The following is a 17,375-nucleotide window of genomic DNA, read 5'->3' as shown; positions in this document are numbered from 1 at the left end:
TGTAAACATTGTCTATAATTTTAATAAAAATCAGTTCACTGTTTAAAAAAAAATATATATAATAGAATGAATTATAATTCTATAGTATATATAAATATTTATATCAACAATCTCTACATATATGACATCTAAACACAACGTTGACATAGATATATATTTACATGGCTACATAACATATATATAAAATACAATAATATTTTAAAAAATAATATAAATAAAATAAGAATAGAAAAAGTCATAGTGTAGACAGTAGTATACATGCATCAACTATTTTTTAGTTTCTAATGTATCTCACAATATCCTTTGGTTAATTTGATGAAGAAAAAGAGCTCAAATTACTTGATAAAAAACAAACTATCACACAAATTTATAAGATAAAAAAAATGATATGTATGCCTTTATTATTTTTAAATAAATATGATTTAATTAATTAAATTATCATAAAATATTTTTAAAATATCATATTTTAATTAATTTATATATATATATTTAAGTTTATGTTTGTTCTAGTTTTTTAATTTGGCAGTGACAACAAAAGATTATATGTTTAATATAATATTAAGTTTAAGTTTAATTACATTTTATTTAAGTTATAAAATATGTGATTTTATTATTTTTAAATAGTTATTATTGTAAAAATATCTCAAATATATCATATTTTAATTTGTTTAATTAATTAATTATTTAATTTTATTTAAGTTTAAGTCATATTTACAATGTATCGTTAAATATAAGAATATTCTATTATCTACACACTTTTTATATAGAAGATATATATATATATATCTCAATATATGTACTAAGTGAATATGTGTATTTTGTTTCCCCGACAAAGATAAAATCATAGATAAGGGATAAGATTCCCCGACAAAAGTAAAAGGCTAAACAACAAAAACTTATGGCTGAAATACAAAATAATTATTTAAATATTGTCTCATGGATGGTTTCATAGTCAGAGTCATATGTTGGGTCTTCATGAAGTGGATTCCATCCTTGTTGACCGCGTTTTTGGCCAACGATGTGTAGACGTCAAAACGACAAAAAACCTTCAAGAGAAAAATACGACATAGACAATTTTTATAGTGGTTCAGCCCCAATGTATTGGTAATAGCCTAATCCACTTGGAGTTGTGATATATTTAGCCTACACTTAATATCAGATGAACTTGAGCCAACTGAGTTTCTTAAGTGCAAGTAGAAAAATACAGAGTTCCTCTCTCTAAACTCTCTCAGAAAATGCCCCAAGTGTGCCCCAAGTCACAGTCCCAAAGTCTCAAATCTAGAGAGCTTTTCTCAGTCTCCAAAGATCATATCCCCCCTTTAAATGATGCCATGAGTCATTTATTTATAGGCTCATGGATCGTACATTAAATATCTCCCTTTGACCGGGTCCTTAGTTCTTCCAACAGACTTTAATAAAATATAAATGAACTTAAATTACAATAATATAGCTATTATTCCTGGATATCTGAGAGATTCCTGCGACAGTTGAGAATGATTCAGGTTGAAGCTGTTACTGAGGACATAGGCAAGCACCTCTCGTAGGCAAAACACTCCTCTAGCACACCTCTGGTCTAGCAAAACACTCTACTGATTGGGATAAATAAATGACTGGTCGGCCATGCACTCCACTGGTCGGCCAAACACTTCACTGGTCGGACAAGCACCTGACTGGTCGGACAAGCACATGACTGGTCGGACAAGCACCTGACTGGTCGGACAAACACCTGACTAGTCGGTCATGACACCTGACTGGTCAGTCAAAAATCCTTATCGGTCTGACAGAAACTCTACCAGGTCGGTCAGATCACTTTATCACCACTCCGAAGAGCCAATACATTTATTGACTATTAATGTGTCTTTTACGGACCATGTATTGCCTTTACTGGTCGGATAAGCACATGACTGGTCAGACAAGCATCTGACTGGTCGGACAAACACCTGACTGGTCGGTCATGACACATGACTGGTCGGTCATGACACATGACTGGTCAGACAAACACCTGACTAGTCGGTCATGACACCTGACTGGTCAGTCAAAAATCCTTATCGGTCTGACAGAAACTCTACCAGGTCGGTCAGATCACTTTATCACAACTCCGAAGAGCCAATACATTTATTGACTATTAATGTGTCTTTTACGGACCATGTATTGCCACTTGTCACTTCTGATTGCCACGTCATCGAACTCCAATTTTTGGGGATAACAATCCTGTCGGTTCGTCATCTTGATCACTGCCAGCTGGAGGACAGGCGTCGTATTCTGTATACATCACGTTCCATTCTTCTCCTGTGTAATGGAAGAGATAAGGGTCTTGCATATCTATAGTGCCAGCATATGGATTTTGTGAATCTTCAAAGTAATCATTTTTCCGCAAAACTACCCCTTCAGTATCGGTCAATTTGTACAGTGAAGGATATTTTTGCTCTAATGTTTCTTCGAGTTTGATGACCTAATCTGTTTAATTTTTTGAGATATAGAAGGCTTCAAGGGCCCTTGTTATTTTGCGAGTATAGTCGGAAGGGAATGTCTCCCAAGGAGCATCTTCTTCTAGCTTGGGCCATAATTCAGGAGGTATAATTTGATTTTTCTCTAACAGACCCTTTTGGATGTCCGTGTATTCTTGGCCCCCAAGACCACATAATGGCTCTTCTTTTGACCCGTAGACTTCGAATGTTAGATTAGTAACTATATTCTATTCTTCATCGAGCTTGGTATTAAGGCTAAGAAAGAGAACAATATAACAGTTCATTAGGCTGGCAACATTTGGGCCTGGTGGGTAGATAAAAGTGGGCCTGTTATTTTGGACCTTTTTCCATTCAGCTGATAAGACCTTTTTCCATTCTTCCAACGGGGCGAACCAGGACAAAATATCCATTTGAACTTGGTAAGCTGGCTTGAACCTTTCTTGGTCCAAGAATGATTTTATGGATGTGTGCAAGGCCATAGTTTATACTTCGACAACTATGGTGAAGACACTGGCCAGGTACCAGAAAAGGTGGGCTATCGGTTTTGGTGTGAAGATGGCATCTCGAAGAGGTAGGATTTGGGCAAATGGATACTTTGGATGGATTCCAAAGTCATTTTGTATAGAAGGTCCAAGTTTTGAGATCATAAGATTTTGGATAAAGATTGCTCCGTGGGTTGCTCTTTCTCTAGTTGATTTGTTGGATGTTTTTGGAAGGATCTTCTTTGCATCCTGGGGAAAAGATTGGTTGTGTGTGACAGAAGAGGAAGAGACCATCATGAATATGAGTGGGATGGTATGTGGTGATTTTTGGATGACAATGGGGATGGCTTTTGGTGAGTTTCCCGAGGCTAGATTTATAGCAGGGGTGATCTGGATAAGAAATCAGTCACAGTATTGTCTTTGCCTTGAATGTGTTTAATGTCAAAAGAATTGTTGTCAAACCAAACTGCCAATCTCAAAAGTTATGCATTTGTCGTTTTGCTCTTTTTTAGACCAATCATTCCTTTTGACACGACAAAGTCTATTTCTACCAAGAAATGGTGTCCTATCAGACGGAATTCAAATTTTGTAATACCCATCTTTATCGCCAATAATTCTTTAAGGGTAGAATGATAATGGAGCTGAGAGTCTTTGAAGTGGCCACTCTTGCATCCACATATTTTTCTTTTCCCTGTCTTGTCTTGTTCAAGTAGAACTGCTCCCCAATACCGTTCACTAGCGTCTGTTTGCAGGATTCTTTTCCCATCAGAAGGAATCTGCAGAGGTGGTAGTGTCTGCATTATCTCCTTTAGCTTTTTGACTGCTACAGTTTGTGTTAGAGAATATATATTATTGCTCAATGGAAATATGGAAAAACCAATATACAACTCTATGCAAAAATACAATAGACAAGGTAATTGATTAAATAAATATTACAACTCAAATGCTCAAAATACAAGTAACTAGAAAGATGTAGGAGAAGAAGATTACAAACTCAAAACAATAATAATACAAGTAAATAAGATCAACAAGATCAAAAGAATGAAAACACAAACAAACTCTCACACAACCAAAGTGTAGAGTAGTGGGGATCACCAACTTGAACAAGGTTCAAGACCTTTGTCCAAAAGCTTATTTCCCCCTATTCTCTAAGCACTAAGGGATCTCTCAAGGAAATAGCTCTCTGGAATTATCAAGCCTCAAGGTGTATTTTTCAGCCAAGTGCTTTGTGGATGAAAAATGGTGTGTCTTACAAGTGAGCATTAGGCTCCTATTTATAGAGTTTTGAGACACCCTTTGAATTTCAAATTCCACCAACCCCAATGGCTGTTACCAATGATTAATTGGATGTTTTATGGAATTAAAATAGAGATTTGGGAGTTACTTGGCTGTTGGAAACGTTCAAAATTGGATAAAAACCGAAGTTGGAAAATGCTGTCAGCCGCGGCCTGAAAAACACGAGCTGCGGCCTAAGGTGTGTTTTTGCCTCTTAGGCCGCGGCCTGAAAAACATAGGCAGCGACCTAAGTCATTTTTTTAGCAACCAATTTTCCAAATTTTCCAAAACGTTCCAAATTCATTCCCACTTGATTTTGTAACTTCTATACACATTATGGGAGTTAAAATCACATCTCTAACAGCCATATCTCTTATGGCTTTTGAGAAATTCAAATCAAAATGTGTAATATCAAATCTACACATTATTGGGTAATATTTGGGAGTTACAAGTTTATAACTCCAAAATATGTCACATTTGGGCACATACATGTGTCCAATTTTGTGACTCTCAATAATATGTTACAAGGTGTGACAAATCACATTATGTCACATTATTTAATCTAACATTATATTATTTAAAATAATATAACAGTTTGCTCTTGTGACCATGGTGGAGTTTTCTTTTTAAGCATGTCGCTGAGTGGTCTTGTCATTTCCGAAAGTCGCGGGACAAAATCCCGTAAATAGTTTACAATTCCTAGGAACTGTTGAATTTGGACTTTTGTGAAGTCTTTTTCGGGAAACTTTAACAACCCTTGGGCTATGTGCGGTTGGGCTTCATATTGGCCTTTAATAAACTTCATCCCCGTGGGCTTCATATTGGCCTTTAATAAAGTCGATTTGGGCTTGTCCAATGATCATCTTTTTTTCGGATAGCATGACCCCGTGGGCTTCTGTGAGAGAAATGAATTGGGCCAGAAGATTTTGATGGGCTTGTTCATCTTGTGAGAAGAGCAATATGTCATCAATGTAGATTAGGGCCTTATCTAGAATAGGGCCATAGATTTTAGTCATGGCCTTTTGGAACAGTGATGGAGCTGTTTTGAGACCAAAGGGAAGGACAGTCCATTGGTAGTGGTGATTTGGAATGCAGAAGGATGTTTTGGGCCTATCTTCTTCTTTGATACCCAACTGCCAAAACCCTGCCTTTAGGTCGAATTTTGAAAATATTTGGGTCTTTGACAGGCTTGCAAATAGGCAATTTTTGTTTGGTAGGGGGAATTTATCATCTGCCGAAAATTCATTCAGAGGCTTATAATTGATGACCAACCTCTGTTTTCCTCGAGCCTGTTCTGATCACTTATTGATGTAGAAAGCATGGCATGCCCATGAAGAGGTGGTTGGTTCGATTAGTCCTTGTTTTTGTAGTTCTTTGCATTCCTCAGTTGCCATTTTCTGATGCTCTGGGTTCATTCCTGGGTGGCTTGCCCTGGTAGGGTTAACATTTTCATTGAGCTTAAATGGTAAACTGATGAAGACTGATGATTTTTCCAAAGACGGCGTTCACATTTCTGGAGGAATTCGTCATGACTTGTGGCACAAGAATTTTCTATAAGCTGTTGTCTGACCTTAGAGAATGGATCAGGAGGCATGAGAAAATAGTTTGGTATAGATTCCCATGGAGCAAAATGTTGTTTATAACCAAGGCCACCAGGAATGATTCGCAAATCCTTTTTCTTGGTGTAGACATCAAAACCAATAATTAGATCTTTCCTGGTAATTTTGAACCAATTACTCTTTGAATGATAGAGCATCCTGGGAAGAATTGTAATTTGATTGGTTTATTGATGAGCTCTGTACAGAAGATGCTTCCATTTGCAGCGTGGAAGAATTGCTTTTCTTTCTTCCAATATTTTGGAGGGAGAACATCAGGGTTCATCATGGTGTATGATGCTCCCGTGTCGAAGAAGGCTGCTACTTTGACTGGTCGAGCATATTTTGTGGAGAGCATCTGCATGGAGATGATTGGCGATGGTTGTATTGTATTGATTGTTGCCATATGGTAGAATACATCTGGGGCCTTCTGTTGTTTGAATGCATAGAGGGATTCTGGATTGATTTCGTCATCAGTAGAGAAGATGGATTCTAGATCATTCTCTTCGAGAGATATGCCCGTTGTTTGTTGAATGTGGGAGATCAGTTTGGCAGTTTTCCCTTTGGGGCATTTCTTGGCATAATGTCCCTTTTCACCACAGATGAAACATCTGTCAGACTTCTTCCTGAAAGAGCGCTTCCTCCTTAGAAACTTGAATGAGCGTCATCCTTTTTCCTTTGAGGTTTAAAGGTCCTAAAGGTTTTAAACCTTTTGCTGTGTTTCCTTTTTTCTGGAAGGCAGGAACATGCTGATTCTGATTGGCATTTGATTCGTAGATCCTTTTGGCTGCATACCTTTCCAAGCTTCTTGGATTGTTTCATGAATTCCTGGATAAATTTGTGTTGAGAGCACATCTTCTCCAATGCCTTTAGAACTAGTTGATATATTTCTCCAATCGTAGCATCAGCTAAGATTCTTCTTGTTCCCAAGAGAAGTCTGAAGGTTTCTTCTCCTAGTGGTTCTGGAATGGATGAGAGGAAAGCCTGTTTTAGGTTTGGGTCATCAATTCCACCTATTTGGTAGAACTGTTGAGTCATCTTTTTGTAATGCTTCTCCAAGTCTCTCTTATCCATTGAACAACATTTTAGTTTGAAGAATTTTGCGTGAAGTCTTTCAGTGACTTGGGCGTCTTGTCTGTGTTAGAAAAAGCTTATACATGATCTTTATTTATTTTCATGTATATCTAATATTAAACAAATTAATATGAGATAGCCTAAAACATGTTTCTAAAATTGAATTCAAAGAGAAACAAATAATATAATACTTACAGTATACGCAGCGGAATTAAGAGTCATTCCTTCAGTTTCTCTAACTCTTGTATCCTCTCTGTCGCAGAGTATTATCAAGAAACTGAACCGATCTTCTATTTTCTTCACGATCTTCCAATGTATCCTTAGAACCACCTAGACTAGTGTGGGCAATTCTCAACACATGAGATAGATATAGAGAGAAGAAGAGAAAATAACAAAGTGGCTTAGAAAAGGACTTGTGTTTAGAGAGAATATAAAACTATCAGAAAATCTGACTTGTGACTTATATGTCTTCTCTAAAATCTTCTCTCTAAGCACTCCTTTTATAGACTCAATTAGGCCATTTAATTTAATTAAAAAATCAATAAAATAACAGCCATTTTGAAGCCCTAGGTCGAAATTATCATGGGCTATAGGCCCGTGAAATTTCCCATTTGATTATAAGCCCATTGGACTTAAAATCAAGGCCTGTATTATTTTATATTGATTTAATTAATTAAATAATTATTTAAATCCTTTATCAAATTAATTATTTATAATTTGAACCTTGATTTAAATTTATTTATTAATTTAGATACCAATTTATCTTAATTAATAAATCTGCCATAATTTCTCTTTTCTTCTCAAAATTACACAACTCTGTGAAACTATCCAAAATTGACCTTGTCAACTTTGATAATTATAATTGATAATTAAATCAATTAATTGAGACTATCTAGATGATTTTATCCAAGGTACAATGGGGACCATGGGCCTATGAAATCAAGCTCCAATAAGTTATCATAAATCTAACAAATAAATTTACTAACTTATTAATTCCTCGTGACTCCACTATAGATTTGGAATTGCACTCTTGAATTCATAGAACGCTCTATAACAAATATAGATACGCTATTAATTATCCATTGTTACAACCATAATTGTCACTCAATCCTCTATAGACGGTCTACAATGAGATAGGACTAAAATACCGTTTTACCCCTCATTGTATTTTATCCTTAAAACACTTAGTTCCTTGTAAATGATATTTCAGTAAACTAATTTAATTACTGAAATGAGATCTCTATCATTTAACACCTTGAACCAAACTAAAAGGAAACCATCGTTTCACTTCTTCATCAGAAGCTATAGATGTTCATATCTATGATTAACACTCCCACTCAATTATACTACTGAGTTCCCAAGATGTAAGTATGGGCTAGTCCGTAGGGTAAGCTGGTAACGAACAAGTCAAAGAACTCAAATAATACAATCAGTTAGAATACTAACCACTCAGAATTGAGATTGAATTGACCTATGGTCAACTATATGATATGACTAGAATAGATAATAACGACATGTTTACTTATCTTATCAACTGTCAATATCGGTCCTGTCCGATGTAACATATACATCCGATCTTATCTACTTTGGTAATGTTCTGGAAAGAACATAACACTGTAATGTGTAAGTAGATCATATCGTAGATTGGCAAGTCAGTGTAAATCCGGTGCACTGACTAATCTTAGGACTAACTTATTTTTGAACATATAATCATATTTATATTCCACTGTGATTACGTCACTATAAATAAGATTAGCTATATGCTCGGGATTTAATAGAAGTTTATATTAAACAAATAATCATGAAAATAAAACATGTGAGCAAAGTGATTGACCAAGTCAAAAAATGATTTCTATTCTTTTATTGATAATAAAATGAGATTACAAAGAATTTGGGTTTTAATTAGGGCATAAAACCCCAACAAACTCCCACTTGCACTAATTGAAACTAATGCCTTAATTCTACTAATCCCATCTCCTTGATATGCTTATCAAATGTAGCTTCTGGTAGTGTCTTTGTAAACGGATCCGCAAGATTGTCTTCAGGTGCAATCTTCATAACCTTCACATCTCCCCTGGCCACATATTCTCGAATAATGTGATACTTCCTTTCTATATGCTTACTCGTCTTGTGACTTCGAGGTTCTTTCGAGTTGGCTATCGCTCCTGTATTGTCACAAAACAACACAAGCAGTTTATCCATTTCTGGAATAACTCCAAGATCCGAATAGAACTTCTTTAGCCAGACTATTTCCTTAGCTGCTTCTGATGCAGCTATGTACTCAACCTCCATGGTGGAATCTGAGATTGCAGACTGCTTTACGCTTCTCCAAATCACAGCTCCACCCCCAAGAGTAAACACCATTCCAGAAGTAGACTTTCTGTCATCGACATCAGTCTGAAAATCTGAATCGGTGTAGCCTACAGGGTTTAGAACACCACCCTTGTAGACTAACATATAATCCCTAGTCCGTCTCAAATACTTCAGGATATGCTTAACTGCTATCCAATGTTCCGGTCCTGGGTTTGACTGATACCTGCTCACTACTCCCACTGCATAGCAGATATCTGGTCTAGTACACAACATGTCATACATCAGACTTCCAACTGCAGATGCGTAAGGAAATTTTCTCATTGCATCTTCCTCTTCAGGAGTCTGGGGAGACTGCTTCTTTGAAAGATGAATTCCATGGCGGGACGGTAGACGCCCTTTCTTGGAATTTGTCATTGAGAAACGTTCAAGCACTTTATCAATGTAAGCTGCTTGAGATAGAGCTAAAAGTTTGTTCTTTCTATCCCTGATGATCTGGATACCTAGAACATAACTTGCTTCACCCAAATCCTTCATCTGGAATTGAGTGCTCAGCCAATTCTTCACATCTGATAATTTCTTAACATTGTTTCCAATGAGTAAGATATCATCTACATAAAGAACCAGGAATACCACTATTTGATTTGCCTTCAGTTGGTAAACACAGGGCTCATCAATATTTTGTTCAAAGCCATAGGTTTTGATTATTTCATCAAACCTAAGATTCCAGGAACGAGAAGCTTGCTTAAGTCCATAGATGGACCTATTTAACTTACAAACTTTTCCTTCTTGTCCAGATACTTTAAATCCTTCTGGCTGATCCATATAAATGACCTCGTCAAACTTTCCATTAAGAAAAGCTGTCTTGACGTCCATTTGCCAAATCTCATAGTCGAGAGCGGCTGCTATGGATAGGAGGATGCGAATGGATTTGAGCATGGCTACCGGACTAAAAGTTTCCTCATAGTCCACGCCTTCTCTTTGGGTATAACCCTTTGCCACTAATCGAGCTTTATAAGTCTCGATATTTCCATCAACACCTCGTTTCTTCTTGTAGATCCACTTGCACCCAATGGCCCTAAAGTCACTAGGTGCTTCCACAAGATCCCAGACGGAATTTGAGTACATGGACTCCATTTCTTGTTTCATGGCTTCGAGCCATAGTTCCTTTTCAGGGCTTGCCATTGCCTGTTTGAAAGACAACGGATCATCATCACTAGTGTCACCAACAACCATATTGGTTTCACCATCCAAACCATAGCGAACTGGGTTCTTCGAAACCCTTCCACTACAACGAGGCTTCGTGACTGTTTGCTCAGGAACAGTGGTACTTTCTTCATTTAAATCGACTTGCGTCGGTTGTACATGAAGAGTGGGAATTTCATCATCAACACGCGTTGATGACGATGGAACATTGGTTGGAGTTAATTCTTTAACCATCTCCTCTAAAACTACTTTGCTGCGAGGTTTAAAGTTCTGGACATAGTCACTTTCCAGAAAAGTAGCATTTGTAGAAGTAAACACTTTCTTTTCTGAATGACTGTAGAAAAGTCCACCCCGAGTACCTTTAGGATAGCCAACAAACATGCAAACTTCAGTTCGCGGTTCTAACTTTCCCTCCTTTTTCCTCAGGACGTGAGCGGGACACCCCCAGATTTTATAATGGCGTAAACTAGGTTCACGACCATTCCAGCGTTCTAAAGGTGTTTTGGGGATTGATTTTGACGGCATGACATTGAGAATGTCATTTGCGGTTTCAATTGCATGTCCCCAGAACGAAGTTGGTAGAGTTGAGTAACTAAGCATGCATCTAACCATTTCTAATAAAGTTCTGTTTCGGCGTTCCGCTACACCATTTTGTTGCGGAGTGCCTGGGGCAGTAAGTTGTGATAAAATCCCAAGTTCAGTTAAATGATCTTGGAACTGCATATCCAAATATTATCCACCCCTATCAGATCGCAAGATCTTTAACCTTTTACCTAATTGGTTCTGAGCCATTGCTAGGAATTCCTTAAACTTTGAAAATGTTTCTGATTTCCTATGCATTAGGTAAAGACATGAGTATCTAGAGTAATTGTCAATGAAAGTGACGAAATACTCAAAACCACCCCTGGCTTGTATATTCATAAGAAGTTGAGCTTATTTCTTCAAACCAGTCTTCTGAAGAATTGTCTGAACTAGTCGGAGAGCTTTGATCGTCTGAGTCCATTTCATTTTCTGCGATGTGGAGAGTGCTTGTATGTCGAATCATTTGTGATAGAGGATTTGTGGCTGGATGAACCATAAGTTGCTTGAGTTCGTCTGTCGGTTGGCTTGGTGGTTCTTTTTTCTTCCCCTTTTTTGTATTCTGTTGTTGGTTTTCTTCAAGCATGCGCCTTAATAATATTTGTTAGTTCTGATTAAGTAAAATTAACAAATATATTATTAGAAAACCAATTTTAAACATAATCTTAATAATTATTAAAATTAATTGATTGTAAAAGATTAACCATTAATTGTAATTAAAATTAATATTTGAAGTCAGGAAAAAATATGTCAAATTTAAATAATTTTAATAATATTTACACTTAAATATATTGGAGTTGGATATCATAAAACAACATAATTAACTTCAAAGAGCATAAAACATTATAAAAATAATATTTAATTTTATTTTTTTTTCTTTGGTAATAAGAAATCATTACCAAATATTTGATAGTTTTTTATTTTATTAGTCTTCATCACAAGAAGCCTTAGACCCGTTCAGAGAGGGTGAGTCATTGAAGACTCTTAAATTTGCCTCTCTTTGAATTATGACACACACACAAATTGATTGTGAGTTTGATGATAAGTGTTACGTTCAGTGCTACACTCATACAATGTCAATCGACAAGAGCTAGATTAATTTGACAGATTGATTATCTGATGAGTATGAGGCTGATGTGATGGATTTTCTTCAGGGAGCTAGGCAGTGCGTTGATTCAAGGGGATTGGTGAAATGTTAGTGTAGGAGCCAGGCAGTGCCTGAAGATGACTACTTATCTTTGGTACAAACTGTCTTCGGAAAACGACGTGGCCACCAGAAAGGATATGGACGTATCCCTAACGTAAGGGACCGAACTCCATTTACTATTGATCCTCCACAAACTAGAGATGAAGAGATGAGAGAGCGTGTTCGACAATTAGAGGAGCACATCCAGACTCATTGTATCACCCCGAGATCTCAATGTGCCCCACCACCACCTGATGATCCTGATGTTGGAGCACCGAGTCAATATATAGGACTTATGTATGAGTTTTATTACTATGAACTATTACATTTTCATGTTTAGGACAATTCTTCATTTTGATTGAGTAAACGTACTCTTATGTTTTAATTTTATTATATTGTTTTATATTTAATTCAAATTAAATCAATAAATAAATATATAAGTGAATAAACATTGCACATATAAACAAAATCTCGACTCAGTCTAATGTCCTCGGTACAACTTATACCGAGAACATATTCTAATGTCCTCGGTAGAAGTTTAGCTCTACCGATGCGACTGTACCGAGGACCTACACCAAGAAAATGTTCTCAATAGAAGCTGTACCGAGAAAATTCGGGCATCTACCGACGACATTTGTTCTCATTTATGCTTTTGATTCATAACTGTTCTCGATATAGGCCTTGTTTTTTGTAGTGAAATAAAACTCTACCACTTTCTACTATCCTATACTCTCTAAAACATAAATCTTACTCCTCCAAACTCAAATTTCTTCACTTGTTCACTCAACAACATCAACTATAATATCATAACCCATCATTACTCTAGCCACTACATCATAACAAAATGCTCATTTGCTTTTTAAGCATAGGAAGTGTACAATCTGGTGTAAATAGATACATTTCACGTGTTGAGAACAAACACAAAGTACAAAAATAAGTAAAAACAATTGTTGCCTTAAATCAATCTATAAACAAGAATGTTTTCCTCAATTAATTGTGGAGCACACTTTGCGGATTTCTCCTTGGGTTCCTGTTTTGACGCCAATGTTACTCATCTTCACCATAGACTTCCCAAACTCCAGTCCAAAATTCAGTCCTAGCAACCCTCTAATGCCCATGAACTGTTGGACCAATGTCCTGGTGGAAGCATCAGTCCACAGCTTCTGGTCAGACTCGAGAATTCCCTTGCCGTTCTTCAGGTTGGTGAAGAAAGCCGTGTCGAATCGGTTGCTCGGTACGCCAGTATCAAGCTCGACACGCCGTGTTCCGTCACCATTCTGGGGACAGAGTGCTCTCAGTTGCGGAAGGAATGTGGGGTTGATGGTAGGATCAGCACCATTTCCGGTTGTGGTGAAGTTGTATAGCCTGTAACGAAAGAATTGGCAAGCTGTGGTACCAATGGTGTGGCCGCCTATTGACAAAGAAACAAAAATATAAATTACATGAAATGATTGCTCAACACAGCACATGATATTGTACATAGTCATATACAAATGAGAGATTGGACCTGTAGATTATATATTCTCTTGTAAGTCGTACAACTAATTTAGTTTATTAAGAGGGAGATTAGTTAATTACCAACAAGGGTTACGAGATCTTTGGGGGTAAGACCCTTTGCTGCAAACTTAGTCTTTTGGTCATCAACTGAATCAGTAAAACCAGGTAAGTTAGCAGCCTCAGAGGCCAGTGATATTCTTCCATCTCTGCGCCCTGTTGGTACCGCCCAAGTAAGTCCTCTACTCTGGAAAAATATTGTAAATGAGGTGAATGTCAATTTCCATTTATAAATATAAAACAGAAACACAACTTGATTGAAACTTAGAATTTAATCACAAATTATTACTAACACAATTTTATTAAAAAATATACAAACGATAACACTACGCTAAAACTACAATTTTTTTTTAATAATATAGGAATAATATTTATGGTTTTAGAATAAATCAAACAGTTTTAAAAAAGACACTACAATTAACGATAGAGCAAATTTAATTACTTTCCTCGTTCTCTTTTTATAGTATTGTCACTACAGAAAGAAGTTGTATAAATAATGCGTGTGAGAGAGTAATAGGTAGTAACGTACCAAAACGACACCATCACGAGCAGCGAGAGCCAGAATATCAGCACAAGAAACGACACCTGGGCAGGCAACTTCAAGCTTAGACTTAGCGTCGTTGATGACCTCGTAACCTCTCAACCCAAGGTTCGGCAGCGCAGTTTTCTCGGTGCCCAGCCCATCGATGAGCACCGAAGCGTCGCAGCCTTGGACGAAGCAGTCGTGGAAGTGCATTCTCAGCAAGCCAGCAGCTACGGTGGGATCGGAGCTGAAATGCGATTCCACAGTCGACCGAACAATCGATTCTGCTCGAGGACATGCACGCAGGTAGAACCCCACGCGTGTGCCTTGGCTCCGAACTGACGTGGCAGCCATAACAAGCATGCAAAGCAGTGACATCATCAAGATTTTAAAACTGTCCATTGTCAGCACTAGTTCACACAGCTCTAATGGTAGAAAAAGCGAGTTTCGACTGAGGTATATATTAGTGTCTGGTTAAGCTATTGATCATGAAGATTGAGTACTTGTTCATGAAATGCTTTTTGTGAAAAGTTAGTGATATGACATATGTATTTATAGGGGGGCTGTAGTGTATCATATTGTTGAAGTCAAAGTACTCGGAGAAGAAGTAAGAGAATTCGGCCATGAAAAAAGCTTACGAGTTTTGGATAATAAGTGTTTATAATTCACAAGACTCGAGGATGTAGTTGTTAGTCGGTGATTAATATATGAGCTGGGAAACGTTGTGTATCAGAAATGAGTTTGGATTCAAGTGATTTACAAGATTTCGTCGTCGGGTTTCAGACACTGCCCAAGCCAATATTCTCTATTCCGCGTGAGGAAAAGTCTTTTGCCACTTGTAATATATATATATATATATATGTATTTGTGACTTTCTAAATACTGACTTTCACCGATAATAGAAATATAAATTTATATATATTTTCTACGTACAAAAGTCAAATGAGCCTTGCATGGTGGTCAATGTCAACTTATAGTTGATTTTTTTTTTCGTTTTTGTTCATTATTTGTTAAATTATAAATATATATACTTACGACCTTGGGCTGTGGAATAACGATCACAATTCATTTTATTTATTTATTTATTTTTTATAAATTATGTCCAACTAGCTAAATGATAGTTCATTTAAAATAAAAATTAATTTCCTCATTATTATTTTTTATTTTAAAACAAATTATCATTTCTTGTCTGATAGGACATAATAAATTTCATTGTACTAACCAAATATTTGAACATAGAAATTTATTTATATAAATTAAAAGAGAGTAAATAAAAATTAACAAGAACTAAAAAAAAATTCAAAATTTTCAGACTTTATTATATAGTAGGTAAAAGCGCTTGCAATGCACGTTTGTTTATTTTTAAAATTGTAAATATTGTCTATAATTTTAATAAAAAATGGTTCACTATTTAAAAAAAAAAAGAATATATATATAATAGAATGAATTATAGTTTTACAGTATATATAAATCAATAATCTCTATATATATGATATTTAAACATAACATTGATATAGATATATTTACATGGATACACGACATATATATATAAATTACAATAATATTTAAAAATAAATTAATAATATAAATATAATAAGAATAAAAAAAGTCTTAATCTAGATAGTAGTATACATGGATAAATTATTTTTAGTTTTTAATGTATCTCACAATGTCATTTGGTGAATTTGATGGAAAAAAGAGCTTCAATCACTTAATAAAAAATAAATTACCACACAAATTTATAAGATAAAAAAAGATATGTATGCATTTATTATTTTTAAATTAATATGATTTAATTATTTAACTTATCATAAAATATCTTAAAAATATCATATTTTAATTAATTAATTTTTGTTTAATTTTATGTTTGTTCTAGTTTTTGAATTCGGCAGTGACAACAAGACATTATATATTATATGTTTAATATAATATTAATATTAATATTAATTTTTATTTTAGTTATAAAATGTATGGTTTTATTATTTTTAAATAATTATCATTGTAAAATATCTAAAAAAAATATCTTATTTTAATTTTTTTAATTATTTATTTATTTAATTTTATCTAAGTTTAAGTCATGTTTACACTCTACCGTTAAATATAAGAATATTCCGTTAAAGTTAACGGAAAAAATAAAAAACTGTTAAAACCAAGAATTTTTCGTTATCTACACACTTTTATTATAGAAGAGACATAAAAAAATTCAAATTTAGACAAGAGTATCAAAGGGGTTCTTTCATAAATACCAATTTTTTATGATTTTTTTATATTTTTACTAATTCAAGTTTTCAAAAATACAATTTTAATGTATCAAAATTACAAAAATACGATTTACACTAAACATAAACCCATACAACATAACGTTAAAAAAACAACAAGAAAGCAACACAATAACAACCCCACAACAACACAGTGCAACTCATTGCAGCTACCAAAAAAAACCAAAAAATAACACAAAAACAACATCGAAAAACTCATTCTCACATTTTAAAAACGCAACACATTGCAATACAATATCAAAAAAATAACTTAAATAGAATACGACAACAACCTCACAACAACATAGTGCAACCCACAGCTACCCAAAAACAACACAAAAACAAATGCGAAAAAATTAACACTGTATTTTTCAAAAAATAACTAAACTTGACAATAAGCAAACATAACACAGGTTCTGCCTCCTTTATTAACAATATTAATTAGAGACACTAATTGCATCAACCCAAAAATTAACTAATAAAACAACAACAAAAACAACCTCAAAAAACTTATCCTTGCATTCAAAAATGTATCAATAATAAACTAAAAATATGTATCAAAACAACTAAGCATATACCAAAATAAACTAAAAAGGCAACTTGAAAAAATATTACCATTAAAACCAAGGTATACTTAAAATAAATAAAAAATTAAACCAAAAATATACGTCAGAACAACTAAACATATAGTGTTAGATAAAAATTTCAAATTTAATATATTAAAATTAATGCCTAACACAATTTAACCTATGCCAATTTTATAGTATAAGAGTTTATTAATTTGAGTTCGACTAATTCAATATTATAAGAATAACCTCTTAATTACTACACTTTTTATTTAAAGGAAAACATTTTGATTCCAATT

At 34.9% G+C, this 17,375-nt stretch overlaps 1 protein-coding gene across 1 annotated transcript; it reads right to left on the bottom strand.

Moving 5' to 3' along the window:
• Positions 1-13,005: 13,005 nt before the first annotated feature.
• On the bottom strand, positions 13,006-14,780 carry LOC133782044 (peroxidase N1-like). Its single transcript, XM_062221197.1, has 3 exons — positions 14,259-14,780; positions 13,754-13,916; positions 13,006-13,586 (listed from the first exon to the last, which is right to left on the bottom strand). The coding sequence occupies exons 1-3, from the start codon at positions 14,652-14,654 to the stop codon at positions 13,162-13,164; spliced, it is 984 nt and encodes a 327-aa protein (XP_062077181.1). The 5' UTR covers positions 14,655-14,780; the 3' UTR covers positions 13,006-13,161.
• Between the last annotated feature and the right edge of the window lie 2,595 nt (positions 14,781-17,375).

Source organism: Humulus lupulus, chromosome 6 (assembly GCF_963169125.1).
Source record: "Humulus lupulus chromosome 6, drHumLupu1.1, whole genome shotgun sequence".
Lineage (NCBI taxonomy): Eukaryota > Viridiplantae > Streptophyta > Magnoliopsida > Rosales > Cannabaceae > Humulus > Humulus lupulus.
Note: the sequence above shows the minus strand (reverse complement) of the source record. Positions and strands in the feature narration are given on the sequence as shown.

Coding starts and splice junctions, on each gene's coding strand:
- LOC133782044 (XM_062221197.1), bottom strand. CDS start 14,654: ATGGACAGTTTTAAAATCTTGATGATGTCACTGCTTTGCATGCTTGTT. Junction 13,917..14,258: donor CTCGTGATGGTGTCGTTTTG/GTACGTTACTAC, acceptor ATATTTTTCCAG/AGTAGAGGACTTACTTGGGC. Junction 13,587..13,753: donor AGATCTCGTAACCCTTGTTG/GTAATTAACTAA, acceptor CTTTGTCAATAG/GCGGCCACACCATTGGTACC.